This window comes from Oncorhynchus masou, chromosome 12 (genome assembly GCF_036934945.1).
Source record: "Oncorhynchus masou masou isolate Uvic2021 chromosome 12, UVic_Omas_1.1, whole genome shotgun sequence".
NCBI classification, from domain to species: Eukaryota; Metazoa; Chordata; class Actinopteri; order Salmoniformes; family Salmonidae; genus Oncorhynchus; species Oncorhynchus masou.
Genome location: NC_088223.1, coordinates 69,567,643 through 69,594,388, shown reverse-complemented (window position 1 = coordinate 69,594,388; position 26,746 = coordinate 69,567,643). Strand labels below are relative to the sequence as shown.

At 49.5% G+C, this 26,746-nt stretch overlaps 1 protein-coding gene across 1 annotated transcript in view; it reads left to right on the top strand.

The window, feature by feature from the left end:
• The window catches only part of LOC135550729 (drebrin-like), a 128,332-nt gene that overhangs the window by 75,375 nt on the left and 26,211 nt on the right, over window positions 1-26,746 (top strand). Inside the window, exons 2-3 of the mRNA XM_064981786.1 lie at window positions 17,147-17,202; window positions 18,933-19,045. Coding sequence (XP_064837858.1) covers window positions 17,147-17,202; window positions 18,933-19,045 — 169 coding nt within the window. The remainder of the gene's footprint in view (window positions 1-17,146; window positions 17,203-18,932; window positions 19,046-26,746) is intronic.

Below are 26,746 nucleotides of genomic sequence, written 5' to 3'. Positions count from 1 at the left end.
TTGATAGCTAGCATAGCATTAAGCCTAGCATTCAGCAGGCAACATTTTCACAAAAACAAGAAAAGCATTCAAATAAAATCATTTACCTTTGAAGAACTTTGGATGTTTTCAATGAGGAGACTCTCAGTTAGATAGCAAATGTTCAGTTTTTCCAAAAAGGTTATTTGTGTAGGAGAAATCGCTCCGTTTTGTTTATCACGTTTGGCTAAGAAAATAAACGAAAATTCAGTCATTACAACGCCAAACTTTTTTCCAAATTAACTCCATAATATCGACAGAAACATGGCAAACGTTGTTTAGAATCAATCCTCAAGGTGTTTTTCACATATCTATTCGATGATAAATCATTCGTGGCAGTTGCCTTTCTCCTCTGAACCAAATGGAAAAGTGGACGCAGCTGGAGATTGCGCAATAATTTTGATGGAGGACACCAAGCAGACACCTGGTAAATGTAGTCTCTTATGGTCAATCTTCCAATAATATGCCTACAAATACGTCACAATGCTGCAGATACCTTGGGGAAACGACAGAAAGTGTAGGCTCATTCCTGGCGCATTCACAGCCATATAAGGAGACATTGGAACACAGCGCATTCAAAATCTGGGGCATTTCCTGTATGAAATGTCATCTTGGTTTTGCCTGTAGCATTAGTTCTGTGGCACTCACAGACAATATCTTTGCAGTTTTGGACACGTCAGAGTGTTTTCTTTCCAAAGATGTCAATTATATGCATAGTCAAGCATCTTTTCGTGACGAAATATCTTGTTTAAAACGGGATCGTTTTTTTATCCAAAAATTAAAAGAGCGCCCCCTATATCGAAGAAGTTAAGTTCCTTACTCAGAACATGAGAACATATGAAAGCTGGTGGTTCCTTTTAACATGAGTCTTCAATATTCCCAGGTAAGAAGTTTTAGATTGTAGTTATTATAGGAATTATATGACTATTTCTCTCTATACAATTTGTATTTCATATACCTTTGACTATTGGATGTTCTTATAGGCACTTTAGTATTGCCAGTGTAACAGTATAGCTTCCATCCCTCTCCTCGCCCCTACCTGGGCTCGAACCAGGAACACATCGACAACAACCACCCTCGAAGTAGCGTTACCCATGCAGAGCAAGGGGAACAACTACTCCAAGTCTCAGAGCGAGTGACGTTTGAAACGCTATTAGCGTGCACCCCACTAGCTAGCTAGCCATTTCACATCTGTTACACGAGCCTAATCTCGGGAGTTGATAGGCTTGAAGTCATAAACAGCGCAATGCTTGAAGCGTTGCGAAGAGCTGCTGGCAAAACGCACCAAAGTGCTGTTTGAATGAATGCTTACGAGCCTGCTGGTTCCTACCGTCGCTCATTCAGACTGCTCTATCAAATCATAGACTTAGTTATAACATAATAACACAGAGAAATACGAGCATTAGGTCATTTAAAAAAATAAAAATATTTCACCTTTATTTAACCAGGTAGGCAAGTTGAGAACAAGTTCTCATTTACAATTGCGACCGGGCCAAGATAAAACAAAGCAGTTCGACACATATATCGACACAGAGTTACACATGGAGTAAAACAAACATACAGTCAATAATACAGTAGAAACAAGTCTATATACGATGTGAGCAAATGAGGTGAGATAAGGGAGGTAAAGGCAAAAAAAGGCCATGGTGGTGAAGTAAATAAAATATAGCAAGTAAAACACTGGAATGGTACATTTGCAGTGGAAGAATGTGCAAAGTAGAAATAAAAATAATGGGATGCAAATGAGCAAAATAAATAAATAAAATAAATAAATACAGTAGGGAAAGAGGTAGTTGTTTGGGCTAAATTATAGGTAGGCTATGTACAGGTGCAGTAATCTGTGAGCTGCTCTGACAGTTGGTGCTTAAAGCTAGTGAGGGAGATAAGTGTTTCCAGTCTTAGAGATTTTTGTAGTTCGTTCCAGTCATTGGCAGAAGAGAACTGGAAGGCCAAAGAAAGAATTGGTTATGGGGGTGACCAGAGAGATATACCTGCTGGAGCGCGTGCTACAGGTGGATGATGCTATGGTGACCAGCGAGCTGAGATAAGGGGGGACTTTACCTAGCAGGGTCTTGTAGATGACATGGAACCAGTGAGTTTGGCGACAAGTATGAAGCGAGGGCCAGCCAACGAGAGCGTACAGGTCGCAATATTGGGTAGTATATTGGGCTTTGGTGATAAAACGGATTGCACTGTGATAGACTGCATCCAATTTGCTGAGTAGGGTATTGGAGGCCACTTTGTAAATGACATCGCCGAAGTCGAGGATTGGTAGGATGGTCAGCTTTACAAGTGTATGTTTGGCAGCATGAGTGAAGGGTGCTTTGTTGCGAAATAGGAAGCCAATTCTAGATTTAACTTTGGATTGGAGATGTTTGATGTGGGTCTGGAAGGAGAGTTTACAGTCTAACCAGACACCTAGGTATTTGTAGTTGTCCACGTATTCTAAGTCAGAGCCGTCCAGAGTAGTGATGTTGGACAGGCGGGCAGGTGCAGGCAGCGATCGGGTGAAGAGCATGGTGTCGTCTGCGTAGAGGTGTATCAGAGACTCACCAGCAGCAAGAGCGACATCATTGATGTATACAGAGAAGAGAGTCGGTCCAAGAATTGAACCCTGCGGCACCCCCATAGAGACTGCCAGAGGTCCGGACAGCAGACCCTCCGATTTGACACACTGAACTCTATCAGAGAAGTAGTTGGTGAACCAGGCGAGGCAATCATCTGAGAAACCAAGGCTGTCGAGTCTGCCGATGAGGATGTGGTGATTGACAGAGTCGAAAGCCCTGGCCAGATCAATGAATACGGCTGCACAGTAATGTTTCTTATCGATGGCGTTTAGGACCTTGAGTGTGGCTGAGGTGCACCCATGACCAGCTCTGAAACCAGATTGCATAGCAGAGAAGGTATGGTGAGATTCGAAATGGTCGGTAATCTGTTTGTTGACTTGGCTTTCGAAGACCTTAGAAAAGCAGGGTAGGATAGATATAGGTCTGTAGCAGTTTGGGTCAAGAGTGTGGCAACAATTTCGGCAGATAATTTTAGAAAGCAAGGGTCCAGATTATCTAGCCCGGCTGATTTGTAGGAGTCCAGATTTTGCAGCTCTTTCAGAACATCAGCTGACTGGATTTGGGAGAAGGAGAAATGGGGAAGGCTTGGGCGAGTTGCTGTAGGGGGTGCAGTGCTGTTGACCGGGGTAGGAGTAGCCAGGTGGAAAGCATAGCCAGCCTCAGAAAAATGCTTATTGAAATTCTCAATTATAGTGGATTTAACTGTTGTGACAGTGTTTCCTATCTTCAGTGCAGTGGGCAGCTGGGAGGAGGTGTTCTTATTCTCCATGGACTTTACAGTGTCCCAGAACTTTTTTGAGTTAGTGTTGCAGGAAGCAAATTTCTGCTTGAAAAAGCTAGCCTTGGCTTTTCTAACTGCCTGTGTATAATGGTTTCTAGCTTCCCTGAACAGCTGCATATCACGGGGGCTGTTCGATGCTAATGCAGAACGCCATAGGATGTTTTTGTGTTGGTTAAGGGCAGTCAGGTCTGGGGTGAACCAAGGGCTATATCTGTTCCTGGTACTACATTTCTTGAATGGGGCATGCTTATTTAAGATGGTTAGGAAGGCATTTAAAAAAAAAATAACCAGGCATCCTCTACTGACGGGATGAGATCAGTATCCTTCCATGATACCCCGGCCAGGTTGATTGGAAAGGCCTGCTCGCTGAAGTGTTTCAGGGAGCGTTTGACAGTGATGAGTGGAGGTCGTTTGACCGCTGACCCATTACGGATGCAGGCAATGAGGCAGTGATCGCTGAGATCTTGGTTGAAGACAGCAGAGGTGTATTTAGTGAGCAAGTTGGTTAGGATGATATCTATGAGGGTGCCCGTGTTTAAGGCTTTGGAGAGGTACCTGGTAGGTTCATTGATAATTTGTGTGAGATTGAGGGCATCAAGTTTAGATTGTAGGATGGCTGGGGTGTTAAGCATGTTCCAGTTTAGGTCGCCTAGCAGCATGAGCTCTGAAGATAGATGGGGGGCAATCAGTTCACATATGGTGTCCAGAGCACAGCTGGGGGCAGAGGGTGGTCTATAGCAGGCGGCAACGGTGAGAGACTTGTTTTTAGAGAGGTGGATTTTTAGAAGTAGAAGTTCAAATTGTTTGGGTACAGACCTGGATAGTAGGACAGAACTCTGCAGGCTATCTTTGCAGTAGATTGAAACACCGCCCCCTTTGGCAGTTCTATCTTGTCTGAAAATGTTGTAGTTTGGGATGAAAATTTCAGAATTTTTGGTGGTCTTCCTAAGCCAGGATTCAGACACAGCTAGAACATCTGGGTTGGCAGAGTGTGCTGAAGCAGTGAATAAAACAAACTTCGGGAGGAGGCTTCTAATGTTAACATGCATGAAACCAGGGCTATTGCGGTTACAGAAGTCGTCAAAAGAGAGTGCCTGGGGAATAGGAGTGGAGCTAGGCACTGCAGGGCCTGGATTCACCTCTACATCGCCAGAGGAACAGAGGAGGAGTAGGATAAGGGTACGGCTAAAAGCAATAAGAATTGGTCATCTAGAATGTCTGGAACAGAGAGTAAAAGGAGGTTTCTGGGGGCGATAAAATAGCTTCAAGGTATAATGTACAGACAAAGGTATGGTAGGATGTGAATACAGTGGAGATAAACCTAGGTATTGAGTGATGATGAGAGAGATATTGTCTCTAGAAACATCATTGAAACCAGGAGATGTCATCGCATGTGTGGGTGGTGGAACTAATAGGTTGGATAAGGTATAGTGAGCAGGACGAGAGGCTCTACATTGAAATAAGCCAATAAACACTAACCAGAACAGCAATGGACAAGGCATATTGACATTAAGGAGAGGCATGCTTAGTTGAGTGATCAAAAGGGTCCAGTGAGTAGTGAGGTTGGTTGGGGTTACGGCGATTCAGACATTAATACTGTCGAATCCGGAAACTATCATTTCGAAAACAAAACGTTTATTATTTCAGTGAAATACGGAACCGTTCAGTATTTTATCTAACGGGTGGCATCCATAAGTCTAAATATTGCTGTTACATTGCACAACCGTCAATGTTATGTCATAATTATGTAAAATTCTGGCAAATTAGTTCGCAATGAGCCAGACGGCCCAAACTGTTGCATATACCCTGACTCTGCGTGCAATGAACGCAAGAGAAGTGACACAATTTCACCTGGTTAATATTGCCTGCTAACCTGGATTTCTTTTAGCTATATATGCAGGTTTAAAAACATATACTTCTGTGTATTGATTTTAAGTAAGGCATGGATGTTTATGGTTAGGGACACGTTGGAGCAACGACAGTCCTTTTCCTCCCTATATTAAATAACACTAACACTTGCCCTAATGTCCCCTCTGCCTCAGGAAGATTCAACATACAGTTGAAGTCGGAAGTTTACATACACCGTAGCCAAATACATTTAAACTCAGTTTTTCACAATTCCTGACATTTAATCCTAGTAAAAATGCCCTGTCTTTGTCAGTTAGGATTACCAGTTTATTTTAAGAATGTGAAATGTCAGAATAATAGTAGAGAGAAGGATTTCTTTCAGCTTTTATTTCTTTCACTACATTCCCAGTGGGTCAGAAGTTTACATACACTCAATTAGTATTTGGTAGCATTGCCTTTGAATTGTTTAACTTGGGTCAAACGTTTTGGGTAGCTTTCCACAAGCTTCCCACAATAAGTTGGGTGAATTTTGGCCCATTCCACCTTACAGAGCTGGTGTAATTGAGTCAGGTTTGTAGGCCTCCTTGCTCGCACATGCTTTTTCAGTTCTGCCCACAAATTTTCTATAGGATTGAGGTCAGGGATTTGTGATGGCCACTCCAATACCTTGACTTTGTTGTCCTTAAGCCATTTTGCCACAACTTTGGAAGTATGCTTGGGGTCATTGTCCATTTGGGAGATGTTGCTTCAATATATCAATATATTGTCTATTTGTGAAGTGCACCAGTCCCTCCTGCCGCAAAGCACCCCCACAACATAATGCTGCCACTCCCGTGCTTCACGGTTGGGATGGTGTTCTTCGGCTTGCAAGCCTCCCCCTTTTCCTCCAAACATAACAAAGGGCATTATGGCCAAACAGTTCTATTTCTGTTTCATCAGACCAGAGGACATTTCTCCAAAAAGTATGATCTTTGTCCCCATGTGCATTTGCAAACCAGTCTGTCTTTTTCATGGCGGTTTTGGAGCAGTGGCTTCTTCCTTGCTTAGCGGCCTTTCAGGTTATGTCGATATAGGACTCGTTTTACTGTGGATATAGATACTTTGTACCTGTTTCCTCCAGCATCTTCACAAGGTCCTTTGCTGTTGTTCTGGGATTGATTTGCACTTTTCGCACCAAAGTACATTCATCTCTAGAAGACAGAACGCGTCTCCTTCCTGAGAGGTATGACAGCTGCGTGATCCTATGGTGTTTATACTTGCGTGTTATTGTTTGTACAGATGAACATGGTACCTTCAGGCATTTGGAAATTGCTCCCAAAGATGAACCAGACTTGTGGAGGTCTACAATTTTTTTCTGAGGTCTTGGCTGATTTCTTTTGATTTTCCCATTATGTCAAGCAAAGAGGCATTGGGTTTGAAGGTAGGCCTTGAAATACATCCACAGCTACACCTCCAATTGACTCAAATGATGTCAATTAGCCTATCAGAAGCTTCTAAAGCCATGACATTATTTTCTGGAATTTTCTAAGCTGTTTAAAGGCACAGTCAACCTTGTGTATGTAAACTTCTGACCCACTGGAATTGTGATACAGTGAATTCTAAGTGAAATAATGACTTGTGTCATGCACAAAGTAGATGTCCTAACCGACTTGCCAAAACTATAGTTTGTTAACAAGAAATTTGTGGAGTGGTTGAAAAATTAGTTTTAATGACTCCAACCTGAGTGTATGTAAACGTCCGACTTCAACTGTAAATGTAAAGCCCTCCCATAGAGACCCACTCATTGTGATTGACAGCTGAGGTGCCCCTGGGCTCAACCTGTTAAATACACACAATCAGAGTTCCAATCTCAAAATTCCTCCCCATCCATAAGGATATGAACTCGCTGAGCCAGTGCTAGTCAGCCACACAGTTAGAACTCCTCCACCTATATGACCCGTCTTCTGACCCATCTGTCACCAATGGGAGTGTCGTGTCGTGACTATCATTAATGTGTTTGACTGTTATTTTATCAAATAATTACATACCACGTTCAATCATTACGTGATTAAATTAATCATATAACAATTAATTAAATAGTAATCTGGGTCACCACGGGAAAAGTTATTTAACGAGAAACTATCTCCCGACTAAACTCTGAAGATATAAATATCTCTTACATCAGTCACAGTCAATTCATTCATTCTTTTTTACCTTATCAGTCTCATTCTGAATATCGCAAAACTCTTGAATATCTGCACAAACCCTAGAATAAATGATGAATCAGCGATATACAAATTGACTTAATTAATTATTCACTAACTAACTAAATAATCACACAGAATTACATAAACACACAAACAGGATAGTTTACACATTGATTACTACACAATGCAATGAAAAGTCCCTAGTGGACTAAACCGATATGACGGCCTGAACACAAAATGGCGGATTCAAAAGAGAGGGAAAGGTAGAGCCAAAGGAATTCCACTATCGTTCACACAGCTGATAACTAAGCTCATGGAAATGCGAATACTTTGCACATAAACGGCCGCTCATTGTGTGCATATTTACGTCTGTATGTCTTTGCTGTCTCTCTGTTGACAACACTCGACCCATCTACGAGGAGTAATTAGACAGAACGTCTCTGGTTGTGTAAGTTTCTGGTTGTCCAACAGAGGTCACCATGTCCTTTGTAGCTGTAGCTTCTCTGTCTCGGAGTGTCTGTTAGACCGAATCTTCCAGAGGAAGTGTTCGTTAGAATGGATCTTTCAGAGTACCACCCGGTGGTTCTCTGTCGAGTTTACTAGACAAAAGTACTTAAACAGCTGCAGACTGAATGTTCCCTTGTCGTCTTCTTCTTCTCGAGAGAGTTTCAGAGTTTCTAACCATTTCGTACCTTTCAGCTCACTCTGTCGGTCACATTGGTCTAATATAGAGCTTGAACCATTTTACACAACCGTAGCAACCCGGCAATGTACTGGCCTCTAGAGATTTAAATTCCTACCATTTCAACGTGCAGCCACACTCCATGTTTTTCTGGTCTCGTAGATTCTAGCCATTCGTGATGTCCGGTTCAACACCGTCTGCCTGCTTGGTGTAATATGTTAATATGTTAATTCACTCTGGCAAAAGTGGCGTCCCATGACACCAACATAATGTCTCTGCTCACGTGGGTGTGGTCACTGACTGGTTAAGACGTTATATGAAAAACAATTCTCGCATTTGGAAGGCTAACATCACATTACGTCTTCTCACAAATAGTTTCATATTTAATCATATAAGTTCCACAACATTTAAATGTGAATCTGATAACTGGGATGTATACATTTGTAGAGGTACAGTTATTTAGTTATACCGTCCTTCATGATATCACAAAACAATAACTGTTGGACACTGCTTTCTTTAAATACCCATGGACTATTCCCAATGTTTGGATTATAGAAATATTGTTTCATTATCCAGCCTTTTGATGTTGGATTTTAGACGGGAGGAATCTCCTTGTAACAAAATGTTTCTTTCCCCTCCATCCTGCAGAGCCATAAAGCAGAGTTTCTACAAGGTATTTAGGACCGTCATAAAACGGCCAACTTCACCCCTCTCCCCCTCTGTGGGAGAGCGAGGGCGCTGTAGAGCGGGCCCACTGTAACCTGATACTTCGGATCAGGAGAGTCATGACAGGAGGTGCATGTATTTGGGCTGAGCCACCCGACCTCGTTTTGGGAAAAACAACCTGGCACAACCTGTGTGTGTGTGTGTGTGTGTGTGTGTGTGTGTGTGTGTGTGTGTGTGTGTGTGTGTGTGTGTGTGTGTGTGTGTGTGTGTGTGTGTGGACATTAGAGCGGCTTTCAACATATGAAACCTTTATTAAAGCAAGATGTGGCGTCTGTATTGGATTATTTTGTCTCTGCCGGTCGCTTTGGGTGGTGTTTAGGAAACGTTGACTCACCTTCCTAGAAGGGTAGACCTTTGTCATGACAAACAGCCCCGATTGGGCACCATGACCCTCCGAGAGCCAATCAGATTAGTTGTTTGTGCTGGGGGCGAGCGTCGGCTTGATCATCGATGACATGGTTCTGAAATTAGTTGCGGGGGGTTCGAATGAAATCTATTTGACTGCTGACGGCCTATTGGTATGTCTTCCTCTCTTCTTCTCCTCTGATACCATTGATCTCTCGCTCCATCTCTCCATCACTCTCCCTCCATCTACAGCACTATTAGCAGAGAGGAGACTGAGAGACTCACACTAATAGGCTATCTGCTGGGTTTTCCACAGTGTTTCAGCTCTCTATCTACCCTCTCTATTAGTTTCTAATTTCCTGTCTCGACCCCATCTTCATAAAATCCCTTTCTCTGTTTCTATTTCTTGCTCACATTCTCTGCCCCCCCCCCCTGGAGTCTTGTTTTTCTTGTTTTTAGCCCTCCTCTCTGATATTGAAGTGTAATTGGTCTATAGTGAGGGACTCTCAGTCCCAGCCCGCTCATTCCCTCTTTCCCACCCTGGGAGACAATAGAGGAGGGCCCCAGCACCCTCGCTCTCACTCCCGCACCCCTCTCCCCTGCATTCTCTCACACCCTCACCCCCGCTCCCCTGCATTCTCTCACACCGTCACTCCAGCTCCCATGCATTCTCTCACTCCCTCAACCCCGCTCCCCTGCATTCTCTCACTCCAGCTCCCATGCGTTCTCTCACTCCCTCACTCCAGCTCCCATGCATTCCCTCACTCCAGCTCCCATGCGTTCTCTCACTCCCTCACTCCAGCTCCCATGCGTTCTCTCACTCCCTCACTCCAGATCCCATGTGTTCTCTCACTCCAGCTCCCATCCTCTCACTCCAGCTCCCATGCATTCTCCCATGCGTTCTCTCCTCCCTCACTCCAGCTCCCATCCAGATCCCATGTTCTCTCTCCCTCACTCCAGCTCCCATGCGTTCTCTCACTCCCTCACTCCAGCTCCCATGTGTTCTCTCACTCCCTCACTCCAGATCCAGCTCCCATCCCTTACTCCAGCTCCCATGCGTTCTCTCACTCCCTCACTCCAGCTCCCATGCGTTCTCTCACTCCCTCACTCCAGCTCCCATGCGTTCTCTCACTCCCTCACTCCAGCTCCCATGCGTTCTCTCACTCCCTCACTCCAGCTCCCATGCGTTCTCTCACTCCCTCACTCCAGCTCCCATGCGTCTCTCACTCCAGCTCCCATGCGTTCTCTCACTCCATCACTCCAGCTCCCATGTGTTCTCTCACTCCCTCACTCCAGCTCCCATGCGTTCTCTCACTCCCTCACTCCGGCTCCCATGCGTCTCTCACTCCCTCACTCCAGCTCCCATGTGTCTCTCACTCCCTCACTCCAGCTCCCATGAATCCACACATGTCCCATGCTTTGACCCCCCTCCAGCTCCCATGTGTCTCCCTTTCCAGCTCCCATACATCTACTTCCCCTTTCCTCTACCCTTCTCTCTTCACCATCCACATACCCCCTCACCCCCACCCCCCTCTCTCATTTGGACACCCTTCTGAACCCCTCCCTCCTATTCACCCCTCCCCCACATGTCGCACTCCCCATCTCTCTCCCCCTCAGCAGTAGCTCCATGCCTGCTGTATGCCATGCAGTCTCTCTCTCTCTCTCTCTCTCTCTCTCTCTCTCTCTCTCTCTCTCTCTCTCTCTCTCTCTCTCTCTCCAGGCCCAGTGACATAGGCTCCACAGAGCAGAGCTGTTTCTAGGTCATGCCAGTCTTTTATGAATAATAAAACGAGTCTGCTTTAAAGGGAATTATTTATAGTTCTACACGTGAACTAGCTCATACATTCTCTCTCTCGGTTTCTCTACCTCCAATTTCTGTCTCTTTCTTTCGCTCTCTCTCTCTCTCTCCATGTCTATCCTTCTCTTTCACCCCTATCTTTCTCTTTCTTCCTCCACACACTCACTCTCTCTCTCTCTGACTCTTCCCCTCTCTCTCTCTCCACTTATCTCTCTCTCCCCTTATCTCTCTTATTTTCTCTCTCTCTCCATTGTCACCCTGCATCCCAGTCTTTTCTCAGCTCACTGGCCCTGGTGTGTCCCAGACAGACTGTAGATGAGCTACTGGGTGTGGTGGGCTGGGGTGGGGAGAGGAGAGGGGGATGGGGAGGGTTAGGCCAGCCAGAGAGAGGCCTGCTTAAAAATATCCCTACTCTGCTATAGCTGGGGACGGAAATTGATACAAAGTAAGGAGACTGAAGGGTGGCTTGAATACAACAGGCTTTAAGTGGTCCTTATGAAATAGTACTTGTATGGCTTCAGTAATGTAAGAGGGAAAAGTGTAGGGGGAGGAAGTTAAATCTCAGTAAGACAAAAATAATGGTGTTCCAAAAAAGGTCCAGTCGCCAGGACCACAAATGCATATTCCATCTCAACACCGTTGCCCTAGAGCACACAAACAACTATACACGCCTCAGCCTAAACATCAGCGCCACAGGTAACTTCCACAAAGCTGTGAACGAGCTAAGAGACAAGGCAAGAAGGGCCTTCTATGCCATCAAAAGGAACAGAAAATTCGACATACCAATAAGCATCTGGCTAAAAATACTCGAATCAGTTATAGAATCCATTGCCCTTTATGGTTGTGAGGTCAGGGTCCGCTCACCAACCAAGATTTCACAAAATGGAACACACCAAATTGAGACTCTGCATGCAGAATTCTGCAAAAATATCCTTTGCGTACAACGTAGAACACCAAATAATGCATGCAGAGCAGAATTAGGCCGATACCCACTAATTATCAAAATACAGAAAAGAGATGTTCAATTCTGCAACCACCTAAAAGGAAGCGATTCCCAAACCTTCTATAACAAAGCCATCACCTACAGAGAGATGAACCTGGAGAAGAGTCCCCTAAGCAAGCTGGTCCTGGGCCTCTGTTCACAAACATACCCCACAGAGCCCCAGGACAGCAGCATAACTAGACCCAACCAAATCATGAGAAAACAAAAAGATAATTACTTGACACATTGGAAAGAATGAACAAAAAAACAGAGCAAACTAGAATGCTATTTGGCCCTAAACAGAGAGTACTCAGTGGCAGAATACCTGACCACTGTGACTGACCCAAACTTAAGGAAAGCTTTGACTATGTACAGACTCAGTGAGCATAGCCTTGTAGGCAGACATGGCTCTCAAGAGAAGACAGGATATGTGCACACTGCCCACAAAATGAGGTGGAAACTGAGCTGCACTTCCTAACCTCCTGCCAAATGTATGACCATATTAGAGACACATATTTCCCTCAAATTACACAAATCCACAAAGAATTTGAAAACAAACCCAATTTTGATAAACTCCCATATCTACTGGGTGAAATACCACAGTGTGCCATCACAGCAGCAACATTTGTGACCTATTGCCACAAGAAAGGGGCAACCAGAAGAACAAACAACATTGTAAATACAACTCATATTTATTTTTATTTATTTTCCCTTTTGTACTTAAAATATTTGCAAATCGTTACAACACTGTATATAGACATACAGTATATCACAAAAGTGAGTACACCCCCTCACATTTTTGTAAAAATTTGAGTATATCTTTTCATGTGACAACACTGAAGAAAAGACACTTTGCTACAATGTAAAGTAGTGAGTGTACAGCTTGTATAACCGTGTAAATTTGCTGTCCCCTCAAAATAACTCAACACACAGCCATTAATGTCTAAACCGCTGGCAACAAAAGTGAGTACACACCCCTAAGTGAAAATGTCCAAATTGGGCCCAAAGTGTCAATATTTTGTGTGGCCACCATCATTTTCCAGCACTGCCTAAACCCTCTTGGGCATGGAGTTCACCAGAGCTTCACAGGTTGCCACTGGAGTCCTCTTCCACTCCTCCATGACGACATCACGGAGCTGGTGGATGTTAAGAGACCTTGCACTCCTCTACCTTCCGTTTGAGGATAACCCACGGATACTCAATAGGGTTTAGGTCTGGAGACATGCTTGGCCAGTCCATCACCTTTACCTTCAGCTTCAGCTGCAAGGCAGTGGTCGTCTTGAAGGTGTGTTTGGGGTCGTTATCATGTTGGAATACTGCCCTGCGGCCCAGTCTCCGAAGGGAGGGGATCATGCTCTGCTTCAGTATGTCACAGTACATGTTGGCATTCATGGTTCCCTCAATGAACTGTAGCTCCCTCAATGAACTGTAGCTCGCCAGTGCCGGCAGCACTCATGCAGCCCTAGACCATGACACTCCCACCACCATACTTGACTGTAGGCAAGACACACTTGTCTTTGTACTCCTCACCTGGTTGCCGCCACACACGCTTGACACCATCTGAACCAAATAAGTTGATCTTGGTCTCATCAGACCACAGGACATGGTTCCAGTAATCCATGTCCTTAGTCTGCTTGTCTTCAGCAAACTGTTTGCAGGCTTTCTTGTGCATCATCTTTAGAAGAGGCTTCCTTCTGGGACGACAGCCATGCAGACCAATTTGATGCAGTGTACAGCGTATGGTCTGAGCTCTGACAGGCTGACCCCCCACCCCTTCAACCTCTGCAGCAATGCTGGCAGCACTCATACGTCTATTTCCCAAAGACAACCTCTGGATATGAAGCTGAGCACGTGCACTCAACTTCTTTGGTCGACCATGGCGAGGCCTGTTCTGAGTGGAACCTGTCCAGTTAAACCGCTGTATGGTCTTGGCCACCGTGCTGCAGCTCAGTTTCAGGGTCTTGGCAATCTTCTTATAGCCCAAGCCATCTTTATGTAGAGCAACAATTCTTTTTTCAGATCCTCAGAGATTTCTTTGCCATGAGGTGCCATGTTGAACTTCCAGTGACCAGTCAGTATGAGGGAGTTTGGGAGCGATGACACCAAATTTAACACACCTGCTCCCCATTCACACCTGAGACCTTGTAACACTAACAAGTCACATGACACTGGGGAGGGAAAATGGCTAATTGGGCCCAATTTGGACATTTTCACTTAGGGGTGTACTCACTTTTGTTGCCAGCGGTTTAGACATTAATGGCTGTGTGTTGAGTTATTTTGAGGGGAGGGCAAATTTACACGGTTATACAAGCTGTACACTCACTACTTTACATTGTAGCAAAGTGTCATTTCTTCAGTGTTGTCACATGAACAGATATACTCAAATATTTACAAAAATGTGAGGGGTGTACTCACTTTTGTGATATACTGTAATATGAAATTCGAAATGTTTTTATTCTTTTGGAACTTCTGTGATTGTAATGTTTACTGTTAATTTTTATTTTTTATTTCACTTTTGTTTATTATTTATTTCAATCACTTTGGCAATGTTACCATATGTTTCCCATACCAATAAAGCCCTTACATTGAAATTGAATTGAGAAAGAGAGAGAGAGAGAGAGAGAGAGAGAGAGAACCCTGCGGAGACGAGGAGAGAAAGGACAGCTGGTCTGAGAGACAGGACCATTAAGGCCTTGCAGACCTATACGCTTGGAGACCGAGGGAGAGAGGGAAGGAGGGAGTGAGAGGGAAGGAGGGAGTGAGAGGGAAGGAGGGAGTGAGAGGGAAGGAGGGAGTGAGGGGAGGAGGGAGTGAGGGGAAGGAGGGAGGAGGGAAGGAGGGTGAGAGGAAGGAGGGAGTGAGGGAAGGAGGGAGAGGGAAGGAGGAGGGGGAGGGAAGGAGGGAGTGAGAGGGAAGGAGGGAGTGAGGGGGAAGGAGGGAGTGAGGGGAGGGGGAAGGAGGGAGGAGGGAAGGAGGGAGGAGAGGGGAAGGAGGGAGTGAGAGGGAAGGAGGAGGGAGTGAGAGGGGAAGGAGGGAGTGAGGGAAGGAGGGAGTGAGGAAGGAGGGAGTGGGGGAGGGAAGGAAGGGGGAGTGAGGGGAAGGAGGGAGTGAGAGGGAAGGAGGGAGTGAGGAGGGAGGAGGGAGGGAGGGAGTGAGGGAAGGAGGGAGTGAGAGGGAAGGAGGGAGTGAGAGGGAAGGAGGGAGTGAGGGAAGGAGGGAGTGAGAGGGAAGGAGGGAGTGAGGGAAGGAGGGAGTGAGAGGGAAGGAGGGAGTGAGAGGGAAGGAGGGAGTGAGAGGGAAGGAGGGAGTGAGAAGGAGAGGGAAGGAGGGAAGGAGGGAAGGAGGGGAAGGAAGGAGGGAGTGAGGGAAGGAGGGAGTGAGAGGGAAGGAGGGAGTGAGAGGAAGGAGGGAGTGAGAGGGAAGGAGGGAGTGAGGGAAGGAGGGAGTGAGGGAGGAGGGAGTGAGAGGGAAGGAGGGAGTGAGGGAAGGAGGGAGTGAGAGGGAAGGAGGGAGTGAGAGGGAAGGAGGGAAGGAGGGAGTGAGGGAAGGAGGGAGGAGGGGAAGGAGGGGGAGTGAGGGAAGGAGGGAGTGAGAGGGAGGGAAGGAGGAAGAGGAAGGAGGGAGGGAAGGAGGGAGTGAGGGGAAGGAGGGAGTGAGAGGAAGGAGGAGGAGGGAGTGAGGGGAAGGAGGGAGGAGAAGGAAGGAGGGAGTGAGGGGAAGGAGGGAGGAGAAGGAAGGAGGGAGTGAGGGGAAGGAGGGAGTGAGAGGGAAGGAGGGAGTGAGGGAAGGAGGGAGTGAGGGGAAGGGAGGAGTGAGGGAAGGAGGGAGAGTGAGAGGGAAGGAGGGGAGTGAGGGAAGGAGGGAGGGAGTGAGGGAAGGAGGGAGGGAGAAGGAAGGAGGGAGTGAGGGAAGGAGGGAGGAGAGGAAGGAGGGAGTGAGAGGGAAGGGGAGGGAGAAGGAAGGAGGGAGTGAGGGAAGGAGGAGGGAGGGAAGGAGGGAGTGAGAGGGAAGGAGGGAGTGAGGGAAGGAGGGAGTGAGAGGAAAGGAGGGAGTGAGGGAAGAAGGGAGTGGGAGGTAAGGAGGGAAGGAGGGAGTGAGGGAAGGAGGGAGTGAGAGGGAAGGAGGGAATGAGGGAGTGAGAGGGAAGGAGGGAGTGAGAGGGAAGGAGGGAAGGAGGGAGTGAGGGAAGGAGGGAGTGAGAGGGAAGGAGGGAGTGAGGGAATGAGGGAGTGAGAGGGAAGGAGGGAGTGAGAGAGAAGGAGGGAGTGAGAGGGAAGGAGATTGGAGACACAAAGGGATGAGGGGATGAAGAGAAACAGAGAGGGATTAGCCAGTCCTTCTGATAGAAGCCTCATGGCTGGCTGAACAGACACCACAGTACATTATAGAGGAAGGTCAACCAGATTCATCTGGAAATGTAGGATGTCTGTTACTGCCTTGCTGGCATACAGTAATCCCACTCTCCTTCATTCACCCCTTGGCTGTGTGTGTACGTGTGTGTATTATTACTAGAGTGCTGGTATGCGATGGTCCCGCTATAATCCAGGCGGAAGAGAGACTGTATTCCCACAGTCATTAATTAAACATGTTTATAATCTGTTTATTGTCTCACATGTGCGTACGCACATATCTACCTACACACACACATCTCTATATCTCTCTCTGTCTCTCTCTCTGTCTCTCTCTCTCTCTCTGTCTCTCTCTCTCTGTGTAGAATTCTGGGTAATAGAGTCTCACTGCATTGCTAGATTCAGATAATAATTATATGTCTCTATCTCCTCTCATTGTCTTCAGAATGGGAACAATAATACCGACAGTTTAGCCTGAGTACCTTTCTATCTAATGCCGTAAAACCAGCAGAATTCATTGAAATTGGATTTTGTTTCTAAAGCTAGTTAATCGCTCCAGGCATTACCTTCTTACACAGCTAAGTGAATAGATGATGCCATTCTCTCTCCTATCCACTCCTCAGGACTAACAGCACCTGTGAACTGGTGTGTAGAGTATTGGCCTTGAGTGGAGCGTGTTCCAACCCGTACCCTCTCCCTCTTCCTCCCCTTGTTCATATAGTTACCACTGTATGAATGTAAAATAGAATCATACTGGATAAAGTTCTGGTGAAAGACAGTATGGCTGTTATGCTTGGATGCTGTGTTGTTCTGGAGTCTAAATGTCTGACGGTCTCTCTCTCTCTGTGTGTTTCTCTCATGCAGGGCCTTGTTCTCATATGAGGGCAACAGCAATGATTTGACTCTGGCATCATCAGGAGGTAAGCAAACTCCACCATGAGATCTGAAGATGATTGATTGTTGTTCTGGTTTATTTGTTTCCACTGTACTCTCTGTGCCTCTTGCATTGATAACATGTATTGAGATGAGGGTAAAGAGCCTGCAACTGACTAATAATGACTGTTTGTCTGGAGGGGAAATGTGTCAGTAGAGGACATACTCACTGGCTTTGAGGCCTCCATTGAAGGTGACAGCCAGCCATTGTTGTCGGTGTTAACAATCACATGAAAAGGAAATCATGTTTTGTTGAGGTGCTAACTATTCCATTAGGAATGCATAATCATTATTACATTTTTGTACATTTGACATTTTAGTCATTAAGTCATTTACAGGAGCAATTAGGGTTACGTTTTTTACTTAGTCGGCTCGAAGATTTAAACCAGTGATCTATCGGTTGCTGGTCCAACCCTCTAAATGGCTACGCAAAGTTGATTATTATGCCTGTTAATAACAGTGAACCATATCTCATAGCAGTGCATACTGCTCCTCACACTGCTCTGTTAATCATGTCTGGGAGACCAGCTTGGCCTGGTCTTGTGAGATCCACTATTAGTGGAGGGTTGGAATCTGGGAAAGCTCTGGGATACACAGCATCCCACACACGAAGCATGATTTATTGCCATGCCTATGATTGTGGTGAGGCAGACCAATCAGTCATCCTATTGGTGTAGAGTAGGTGGAGTGGATGGGCTGGACCAGTGAGACCTGACTCTGATTGGACAGATGGGGTTTGGAGTGTGTTTGTGAGTGTGTGATGGCATTGGTGTCAGCTCTGTTCACTTGCGTTGGAGCAGTCAGGTGTGAGTGTGGGCGTCTGTCTCAGGGCTCATCATGACCCTGTTTAGGAAGCAAGTCTGTGTTTATGTGTCTGCACTCTAGTCCCCATCCTACTTGACCCAACCACGGTCAGCGGTCTCTCCATCTCAATACGTTTACCATCGAAGAGATTTTAATGTTTCAACAGCTCGTTGTTACAGTTGACAACAGCTCATTGGAAGTTGCCTATTTTCAATGCTACCAGACTGCAGCTCTCCTCAGTGTATGTCATGAAGGAAATGCTTGGGCCCACCAACCAGCCAGAACTATCAATATCAAGCTATTGAATGATTATATTGGATGGTAACGGTAAGGATCATATAGGGCAGAGAGCTGCCTATGGGGCGGCAGGGAAGCCTAGTGGTTAGTGCGTTGGGCTAGGAACCGGAAGGTTGCAAGTTCAAATCCCCGAGCTGACAAGGTACAAATCTGTCGTTCTGCCCCTGAACAGGCAGTTAACCGAGGTGGTCATTGAAAATAAGAATTTGTTCTTAACTGACTTGCCTAGTTAAATAAAGGTAAAATAAAAAAGAAATAAAAGGTGTGAAGTGAAATAGAAAGTGAGCTATCATACAACCTGGCTGGTTCCACCAGGCTAGTTTGTACCTGGAACAGAATACCGTAGGAGCATTGAACTGTGAGTCGCTGAAGAGCACTGGGCAACATAATGTGGAGGAGGACATAGACTGTGTCAGTGTGGAACGGTCAGATCAGCCTTGAGAGTGATGTGTTTTTCTGTAAACACTACCTCTCTTTCTTCTCATCAGTGTTTTCTCCCTCCTCCTATTCCACTCTCCTCTCCCTCTCCTCGTCTTCCTCCTACTCCCCTTACCCTTCCTACTCTCCTTACCCCTCCTCTCTCTCCCCCTCTTCTCCTCCTCCCCTCCTCCTCAAGCTGGAGGTCTACCAGAGATCACAGTGACCTTTGATAATGGCCGGGTCATGTACGGCTTCTGCAGCCTGAAGGAGCCCACAGCCGCACTGCCACGCTACGTCCTCATCAACTGGGTGAGACTCTGTGTGTGTGTGTGTGTGTGTGTGTGTGGTGTGCGTGTGTGTGTTAGTACAGTATATGTATGTCTACAAATTTGTGTGTCCAGTACATGTGTAACAACATCTGTATGCCTCTATAGGTAACCTGTATGTGTGTGTCCACTCAGCCCTCCCTCCCTCATGTTAGTGTGTCCACTCAGCCCTCCCTCCCTCATGTCAGTGTGTGTCCACTCAGCCCTCCCTCCCTCATGTCAGTGTGTGTCCACTCAGCCCTCCCTCCCTCATGTCAGTGTGTCCACTCAGCCCTCCCCCCCTCATGTCAGTGTGTCCACTCCCTCCCCCTCATGTCAGTGTGTGTCCACTCAGCCCTCCCTCCCTCATGTCAGTGTGTGTCCACTCAGCCCTCCCTCCCTCATGTTAGTGTGTCCTCATGTCAGTGTGTGTCCACTCCCTCCCCTCAGCCCTCCCTCCCTCATGTCACTCAGCCCTCCCTCCCTCATGTCAGTGTGTGTCCATTCAGCCCTCCCTCCCTCATGTCAGTGTGTCCACTCAGCCCTCCCTCATGTCAGTGTGTCCTCAGCCCTCCCTCCCACTCAGCCCTCCCTCATGTTAGTCCCTCATGTCAGTGTGTGTCCACTCAGCCCTCCCTCCCTCATGTCAGTGTGTGTCCACTCAGCCCTCCCTCCCTCATGTCAGTTGTGTCCACTCCACCCTCCCTCATGTCAGTGTGCCCAGCCCCCCTCCCCTCCCTCATGTTAGTGTGTCCACTCAGCCCTCCCTCCCTCATGTCAGTGTGTGTCCACTCAGCCCTCCCTCCCTCATCATGTCAGTGTGTGTCCACTCAGCCCTCCCTCCCTCATGTCAGTGTGTCCACTCAGCCCTCCCTCCCTCATGTCAGTGTGTGTCCACTCAGCCCTCCCCCTCCCTCATGTCAGTGTGTGTGTCCATTCAGCCCTCCCTCCCTCATGTCAGTGTGTGTCCACTCAGCCCTCCCTCCCTCATGTCAGTGTGTCCACTCAGCCCTCCCTCCCTCATGTCAGTGTGTGTCCACTCCCTCCCTCCCTCATGTCAGTGTGTGTCCATTCAGCCCATTCAGCCTCCCTCCCTCATGTCAGTGTGTCCATTCAGCCCTCCCTCCCTCATGTTAGTGTGTCCACTCAGCCCTCCCTCCCTCATGTTAGTGTGTCCACTCAGCCCTCCCTCCCTCATGTCAGTGTGTCCATTCAGCCCTCCCTCCCTCATGTCAGTGTGTCCATTCAGCCCTCCCTCCCTCATGTCAGTGTGTCCATTCAGCCCTCCCTCCCTCATGTCAGTGTGTCCATTCAGCCCTCCCTCCCTCATCATTCAGCCCTCCCCTCCCTCATGTCAGTGTGTCCACTCAGCCCTCCCTCCCTCATGTTAGTGTGTGTCCATCATGTCCCTCATGTTAGTGTGTCCATTCAGCTCAGCCCATCCCCTCCCTCATGTCAGTGTGTGTCCACTCAGCCCTCCCTCCCTCATGTCAGTGTGTGTCCATCAGCCCTCCCTCCCTCATGTCAGTGTGTCCATTCAGCCCTCCCTCCCTCATGTTTGTGTGTCCATTCAGCCCTCCCTCCCTCATGTCAGTGTGTCCACTCAGCCCTCCCTCCCTCATGTCAGTGTGTCCACTCAGCCCAGCCTCCCTCCCTCATGTCAGTGTGTGTCCACTCAGCCCTCCCTCCCTCATGTCAGTGTGTCCATTCAGCCCTCCCTCCCTCATGTCAGTGTGTCCACTTCATGCCCTCCCTCCCTCATGTCAGTGTGTGTCCACTCAGCCCTCCCTCCCTCATGTCAGTGTGTCCATTCAGCCCTCCCTCCCTCATGTCAGTGTGTCCACTCAGCCCTCCCTCCCTCATGTCAGTGTGTCCATTCAGCCCTCCCTCCCTCATGTCAGTGTGTCCATTCAGCCCTCCCTCCCTCATGTCAGTGTGTGTCCACTCAGCCCTCCCTCATGTTAGTGTGTCCATTCAGCCCTCCCTCCCTCATGTTAGTGTGTCCATTCAGCCCTCCCTCCCTCATGTCAGTGTGTCCACTCAGCCCTCCCTCATGTCAGTGTGTGTCCCTCCCTCCCTCATGTCAGTGTGTCCATTCAGCCCTCCCTCCCTCATGTTAGTGTGTCCATTCAGCCCTCCCTCCCTCATGTTAGTGTGTCCATTCAGCCCTCCCTCCCTCATGTCCCACTCAGCCCTCCCTCATGTTAGTGTGTCCACTCAGCCCTCCCTCCCTCATGTCAGTGTGTCCACTCAGCCCTCCCTCCCTCATGTCAGTGTGTCCACTCAGCCCTCCCTCCCTCATGTTAGTGTGTCCACTCAGCCCTCCCTCCCTCATGTCAGTGTGTCCATTCAGCCCTCCCTCCCTCATGTCAGTGTGTCCACTCAGCCCTCCCTCCCTCATGTTAGTGTGTCCACTCAGCCCTCCCTCCCTCATGTCAGTGTGTCCATTCAGCCCTCCCTCCCTCATGTCAGTGTGTGTCCACTCAGCCCTCCCTCCCTCCTGTCAGTGTGTCCATTCAGCCCTCCCTCCCTCATGTCAGTGTGTCCACTCAGCCCTCCCTCCCTCCTGTCAGTGTGTCCACTCAGCCCTCCCTCCCTCATGTCAGTGTGTGTCCACTCAGCCCTCCCTCCCTCCTGTCAGTGTGTCCACTCAGCCCTCCCTCCCTCCTGTCAGTGTGTGTCCACTCAGCCCTCCCTCCCTCATGTCAGTGTGTGTCCACTCAGCCCTCCCTCCCTCCTGTCAGTGTGTCCATGCCCTCCCTCCCTCCTGTCAGTGTGTCCATTCAGCCCTCCCTCCCTCATGTCAGTGTGTCCACTCAGCCCTCCCTCCCTCCTGTCAGTGTGTGTCCACTCAGCCCTCCCTCCCTCCTGTCAGTGTGTCCATTCAGACCTCCCTCCCTCATGTCAGTGTGTCCACTCAGCCCTCCCTCCCTCCTGTCAGTGTGTGTCCACTCAGCCCTCCCTCCCTCCTGTCAGTGTGTGTCCATCAGCCCTCCCTCCCTCCTGTCAGTGTGTCCACTCAGCCCTCCCTCCCTCCTGTCAGTGTGTGTCCACTCAGCCCTCCCTCCCTCATGTCAGTGTGTGTCCACTCAGCCCTCCCTCCCTCATGTCAGTGTGTGTCCACTCAGCCCTCCCTCCCTCATGTCAGTGTGTGTCCACTCAGCCCTCCCTCCCTCATGTCAGTGTGTGTCCATTCAGCCCTCCCTCCCTCATGTCAGTGTGTGTCCACTCAGCCCTCCCTCCCTCATGTTAGTGTGTCCATTCAGCCCTCCCTCCCTCATGTTAGTGTGTCCACTCAGCCCTCCCTCATGTCAGTGTGTGTCCTCCCCTCCGTCCCTCCTGTCAGTGTGTGTCCATTCATGCCCTCCCTCCCTCATGTCAGTGTGTGTCCACTCCCTCCCTCATGCCCTCCCCTCCCTCATGTCAGTGTGTGTCCATTCAGCCCTCCCTCCCTCATGTCAGTGTGTGTCCATTCAGCCCTCCCTCCCTCATGTCAGTGTGTCCACTCAGCCCTCCCTCCCTCATGTTAGTGTGTCCACTCAGCCCTCCCTCCCTCATGTCAGTGTGTGTCCATTCAGCCCTCCCTCCCTCATGTCATGTGTGTCCACTCAGCCCTCCCTCCCTCATGTTAGTGTGTCCACTCAGCCCTCCCTCATGTTAGTGTCCACTCAGCCCTCCCTCCCTCATGTCAGTGTGTGTCCACTCAGCCCTCCCTCCCTCATGTTAGTGTGTCCACTCAGCCCTCCCTCCCTCATGTCAGTGTGTCCACTCAGCCCTCCCTCCCTCATGTCAGTGTGTCCATTCAGCCCTCCCTCCCTCATGTCAGTGTGTCCACTCAGCCCTCCCTCCCTCATGTTAGTGTGTGTCCACTCAGCCCTCCCCTCCCTCCCTCATGTCAGTGTGTGTCCACTCAGCCCTCCCTCCCTCATGTTAGTGTGTCCACTCAGCCCTCCCTCCCTCATGTTAGTGTGTCCACTCAGCCCTCCCTCCCTCATGTTAGTGTGTCCATTCAGCCCTCCCTCCCTCATGTCAGTGTGTGTCCACTCAGCCCTCCCTCCCTCATGTTAGTGTGTCCACTCAGCCCCCCCCTCCCTCATGTTAGTGTGTCCACTCAGCCCTCCCTCCCTCATGTCAGTGTGTGTCCACTCAGCCCTCCCTCCCTCATGTCAGTGTGTGTCCACTCAGCCCTCCCTCCCTCATGTTAGTGTGTGTCCATTCATCCCTCCCTCATGTTAGTGTGTCCATTCAGCTCTCCCTCCCTCATGTTTGTGTGTCCATTCAGCCCTCCCTCCCTCATGTTAGTGTGTCCACTCAGCCCTCCCTCCCTCATGTTAGTGTGTCCACTCAGCCCTCCCTCCCTCATGTCAGTGTGTCCATTCAGCCCTCCCTCCCTCATGTTAGTGTGTCCATTCAGCCCTCCCTCCCTCATGTTAGTGTGTCCACTCAGCCCTCCCTCCCTCATGTCAGTGTGTCCATTCAGCCCTCCCTCCCTCATGTTAGTGTGTCCACTCAGCCCTCCCTCATGTCAGTGTGTGTCCACTCAGCCCTCCCTCCCTCATGTTAGTGTGTGTCCATTCAGCCCTCCCTCCCTCATGTTAGTGTGTCCATTCAGCTCTCCCTCCCTCATGTTTGTGTGTCCATTCAGCCCTCCCTCCCTCATGTCAGTGTGTGTCCACTCAGCCCTCCCTCCCTCATGTTAGTGTGTCCATTCAGCCCTCTCCCCTCCCATTCATGTCCCTCCCTCATGTTTGTGTCCATTCAGCCCTCCCTCCTCATGTTAGTGTGTCCACTCAGCCCTCCCTCCCTCATGTCAGTGTGTCCACTCAGCCCTCCCTCCCTCATGTCAGTGTGTGTCCACTCAGCCCTCCCTCCCTCATGTCAGTGTGTCCATTCAGCCCTCCCTCCCTCATGTCAGTGTGTGTCCACTCAGCCCTCCCTCATGTCAGTGTGTGTCCACTCCCCTCCCTCATGTCAGTGTGTCCACTCAGCCCTCCCTCCCTCATGTCAGTGTGTCCATTCAGCCCTCCCTCCCTCATGTTAGTGTGTCCATTCAGCCCTCCCTCCCTCATGTTAGTGTGTCCATTCAGCCCTCCCTCCCTCATGTCAGTGTGTGTCCACTCAGCCCTCCCTCATGTTAGTGTGTCCACTCAGCCCTCCCTCCCTCATGTCAGTGTGTCCACTCAGCCCTCCCTCCCTCATGTCAGTGTGTCCATTCAGCCCTCCCTCCCTCATGTTAGTGTGTCCACTCAGCCCTCCCTCCCTCATGTCAGTGTGTCCATTCAGCCCTCCCTCCCTCATGTCAGTGTGTCCACTCAGCCCTCCATGTTAGTGTGTCCAGCCCTCCCCTCCCTCCCTCATGTCAGTGTGTGTCCACTCAGCCCTCCCTCCCTCCTGTCAGTGTGTGTCCACTCAGCCCTCCCTCCCTCATGTCAGTGTGTGTCCACTCAGCCCTCCCTCCCTCCTGTCAGTGTGTGTCCACTCAGCCCTCCCTCCCTCATGTCAGTGTGTGTCCACTCAGTCCCTCCCTCCTGTCAGTGTGTGTCCACTCAGCCCTCCCTCCCTCCTGTCAGTGTGTGTCCACTCAGCCCTCCCTCCCTCATGTCAGTGTGTGTCCACTCAGCCCTCCCTCCCTCCTGTCAGTGTGTGTCCACTCAGCCCTCCCTCCCTCCTGTCAGTGTGTGTCCACTCAGCCCTCCCTCCCTCATGTCAGTGTGTCCACTCAGCCCTCCCTCCCTCCTGTCAGTGTGTGTCCACTCAGCCCTCCTCCCTCCTGTCAGTGTGTGTCCACTCAGCCCTCCCTCCCTCCTGTCAGTGTGTGTCCACTCAGCCCTCCCTCCCTCCTGTCAGTGTGTGTCCACTCAGCCCTCCCTCCCTCCTGTCAGTGTGTGTCCACTCAGCCCTCCCTCCCTCCTGTCAGTGTGTGTCCACTCAGCCCTCCCTCCCTCCTGTCAGTGTGTGTCCACTCAGCCCTCCCTCCCTCATGTCAGTGTGTGTCCACTCAGCCCTCCCTCCCTCATGTCAGTGTGTGTCCACTCAGCCCTCCCTCCCTCATGTCAGTGTGTGTCCACTCAGCCCTCCCTCCCTCATGTCAGTGTGTCCACTCAGCCCTCCCTCCCTCATGTCAGTGTGTGTCCACTCAGCCCTCCCTCCCTCATGTTAGTGTGTCCATTCAGCCCCCTCATCCTCAGCCCTCCTCATGTCAGTGTGTGTCCACTCAGCCCTCCGTCCCTCCTGTCAGTGTGTGTCCATTCAGCCCTCCCTCATGTCAGTGTGTGTCCACTCAGCCCTCCCTCATGCCCTCCCCTCCCTCATGTCAGTCCACTGCCCTCCCTCATGTCAGTGTGTGTCCACTCAGCCCTCCGTCCCTCATGTCAGTGTGTGTCCATTCAGCCCTCCCTCCCTCATGTCAGTGTGTCCACTCAGCCCTCCCTCCCTCATGTCAGTGTGTCCACTCAGCCCTCCCTCCCTCATGTCAGTGTGTGTCCATGCAGCCCTCCCTCCCTCATGTCAGTGTGTCCACTCAGCCCTCCGTCCCTCATGTCAGTGTGTGTCCATTCAGCCCTCCCTCCCTCATGTGTGTGTGTCCACTCAGCCCTCCGTCCCTCCTGTCAGTGTGTGTCCACTCAGCCCTCCGTCCCTCCTGTCAGTGTGTGTCCACTCAGCCCTCTCCCTCCTGTCCCACTCATCCGTCTCTCCTGTCAGTGTGTGTCCACTCAGCCCTCCCTCCCTGTCCCACTCAGCCCTCCCTCCTGTCAGTGTGTCCATTCAGCCCTCCGTCCCTCCTGTCAGTGTGTGTCCATTCAGCCCTCCCTCCTGTCAGTGTGTGTCCATTCAGCCCTCCGTCCCTCCTGTCAGTGTGTGTCCACTCAGCCCTCCCTCCCTCATGTCAGTGTGTCCACTCAGCCCTCCCTCCTGTCAGTGTGTGTCCATTCAGCCCTCCGTCCCTCCTGTCAGTGTGTGTCCACTCAGCCCTCCCTCCTGTCAGTGTGTGTCCATTCAGCCCTCCGTCCCTCCTGTCAGTGTGTGTCCACTCAGCCCTCCCTCCCTCATGTCAGTGTGTCCACTCAGCCCTCCCTCCCTCATGTCAGTGTGTGTCCACTCAGCCCTCCGTCCCTCCTGTCAGTGTGTGTCCTCCCAGCCCTCCGTCCCTCCTGTCAGTGTGTGTCCACTCAGCCCTCCGTCTCTCCTGCCCTCCCCTCCGTCCCTCCTGTCAGTGTGTGTCCACTCAGCCCTCCGTCCCTCCTGTCAGTGTGTGTCCACTCAGCCCTCCGTCCCTCCTGTCAGTGTGTGTCCACTCAGCCCTCCGTCCCTCCTGTCAGTGTGTGTCCACTCAGCCCTCCGTCTCTCCTGTCAGTGTGTGTCCATTCAGCCCAGTGAAACTCAGGCAGTCTGAGACAGTCTACTGGGCTTACTGTGTCTATAGTTGTGACAGGCCCAGGCATCCCCTCTGGCGACTGGTCTCTGTCACAGTTTAGGATGGCTCTAGAGTGAGAATTGGGGTCTCTTGTCCATTATTTACAAACCTCCATTTTGGGTGTATTTTCATTCTCAGGCACTGCAGTCACCCATCAACTCTCCTCTCAAAAAGAAAATAGAAAATATAAGTTTCAGGGGGTCCTCAAATTTCTAATGTGATTCAATACAAAAGTTCTCCAGAGCTGTGTGACTGGCCCTGGAATTGGTGTACCAGTTCAGTAGCCATGTG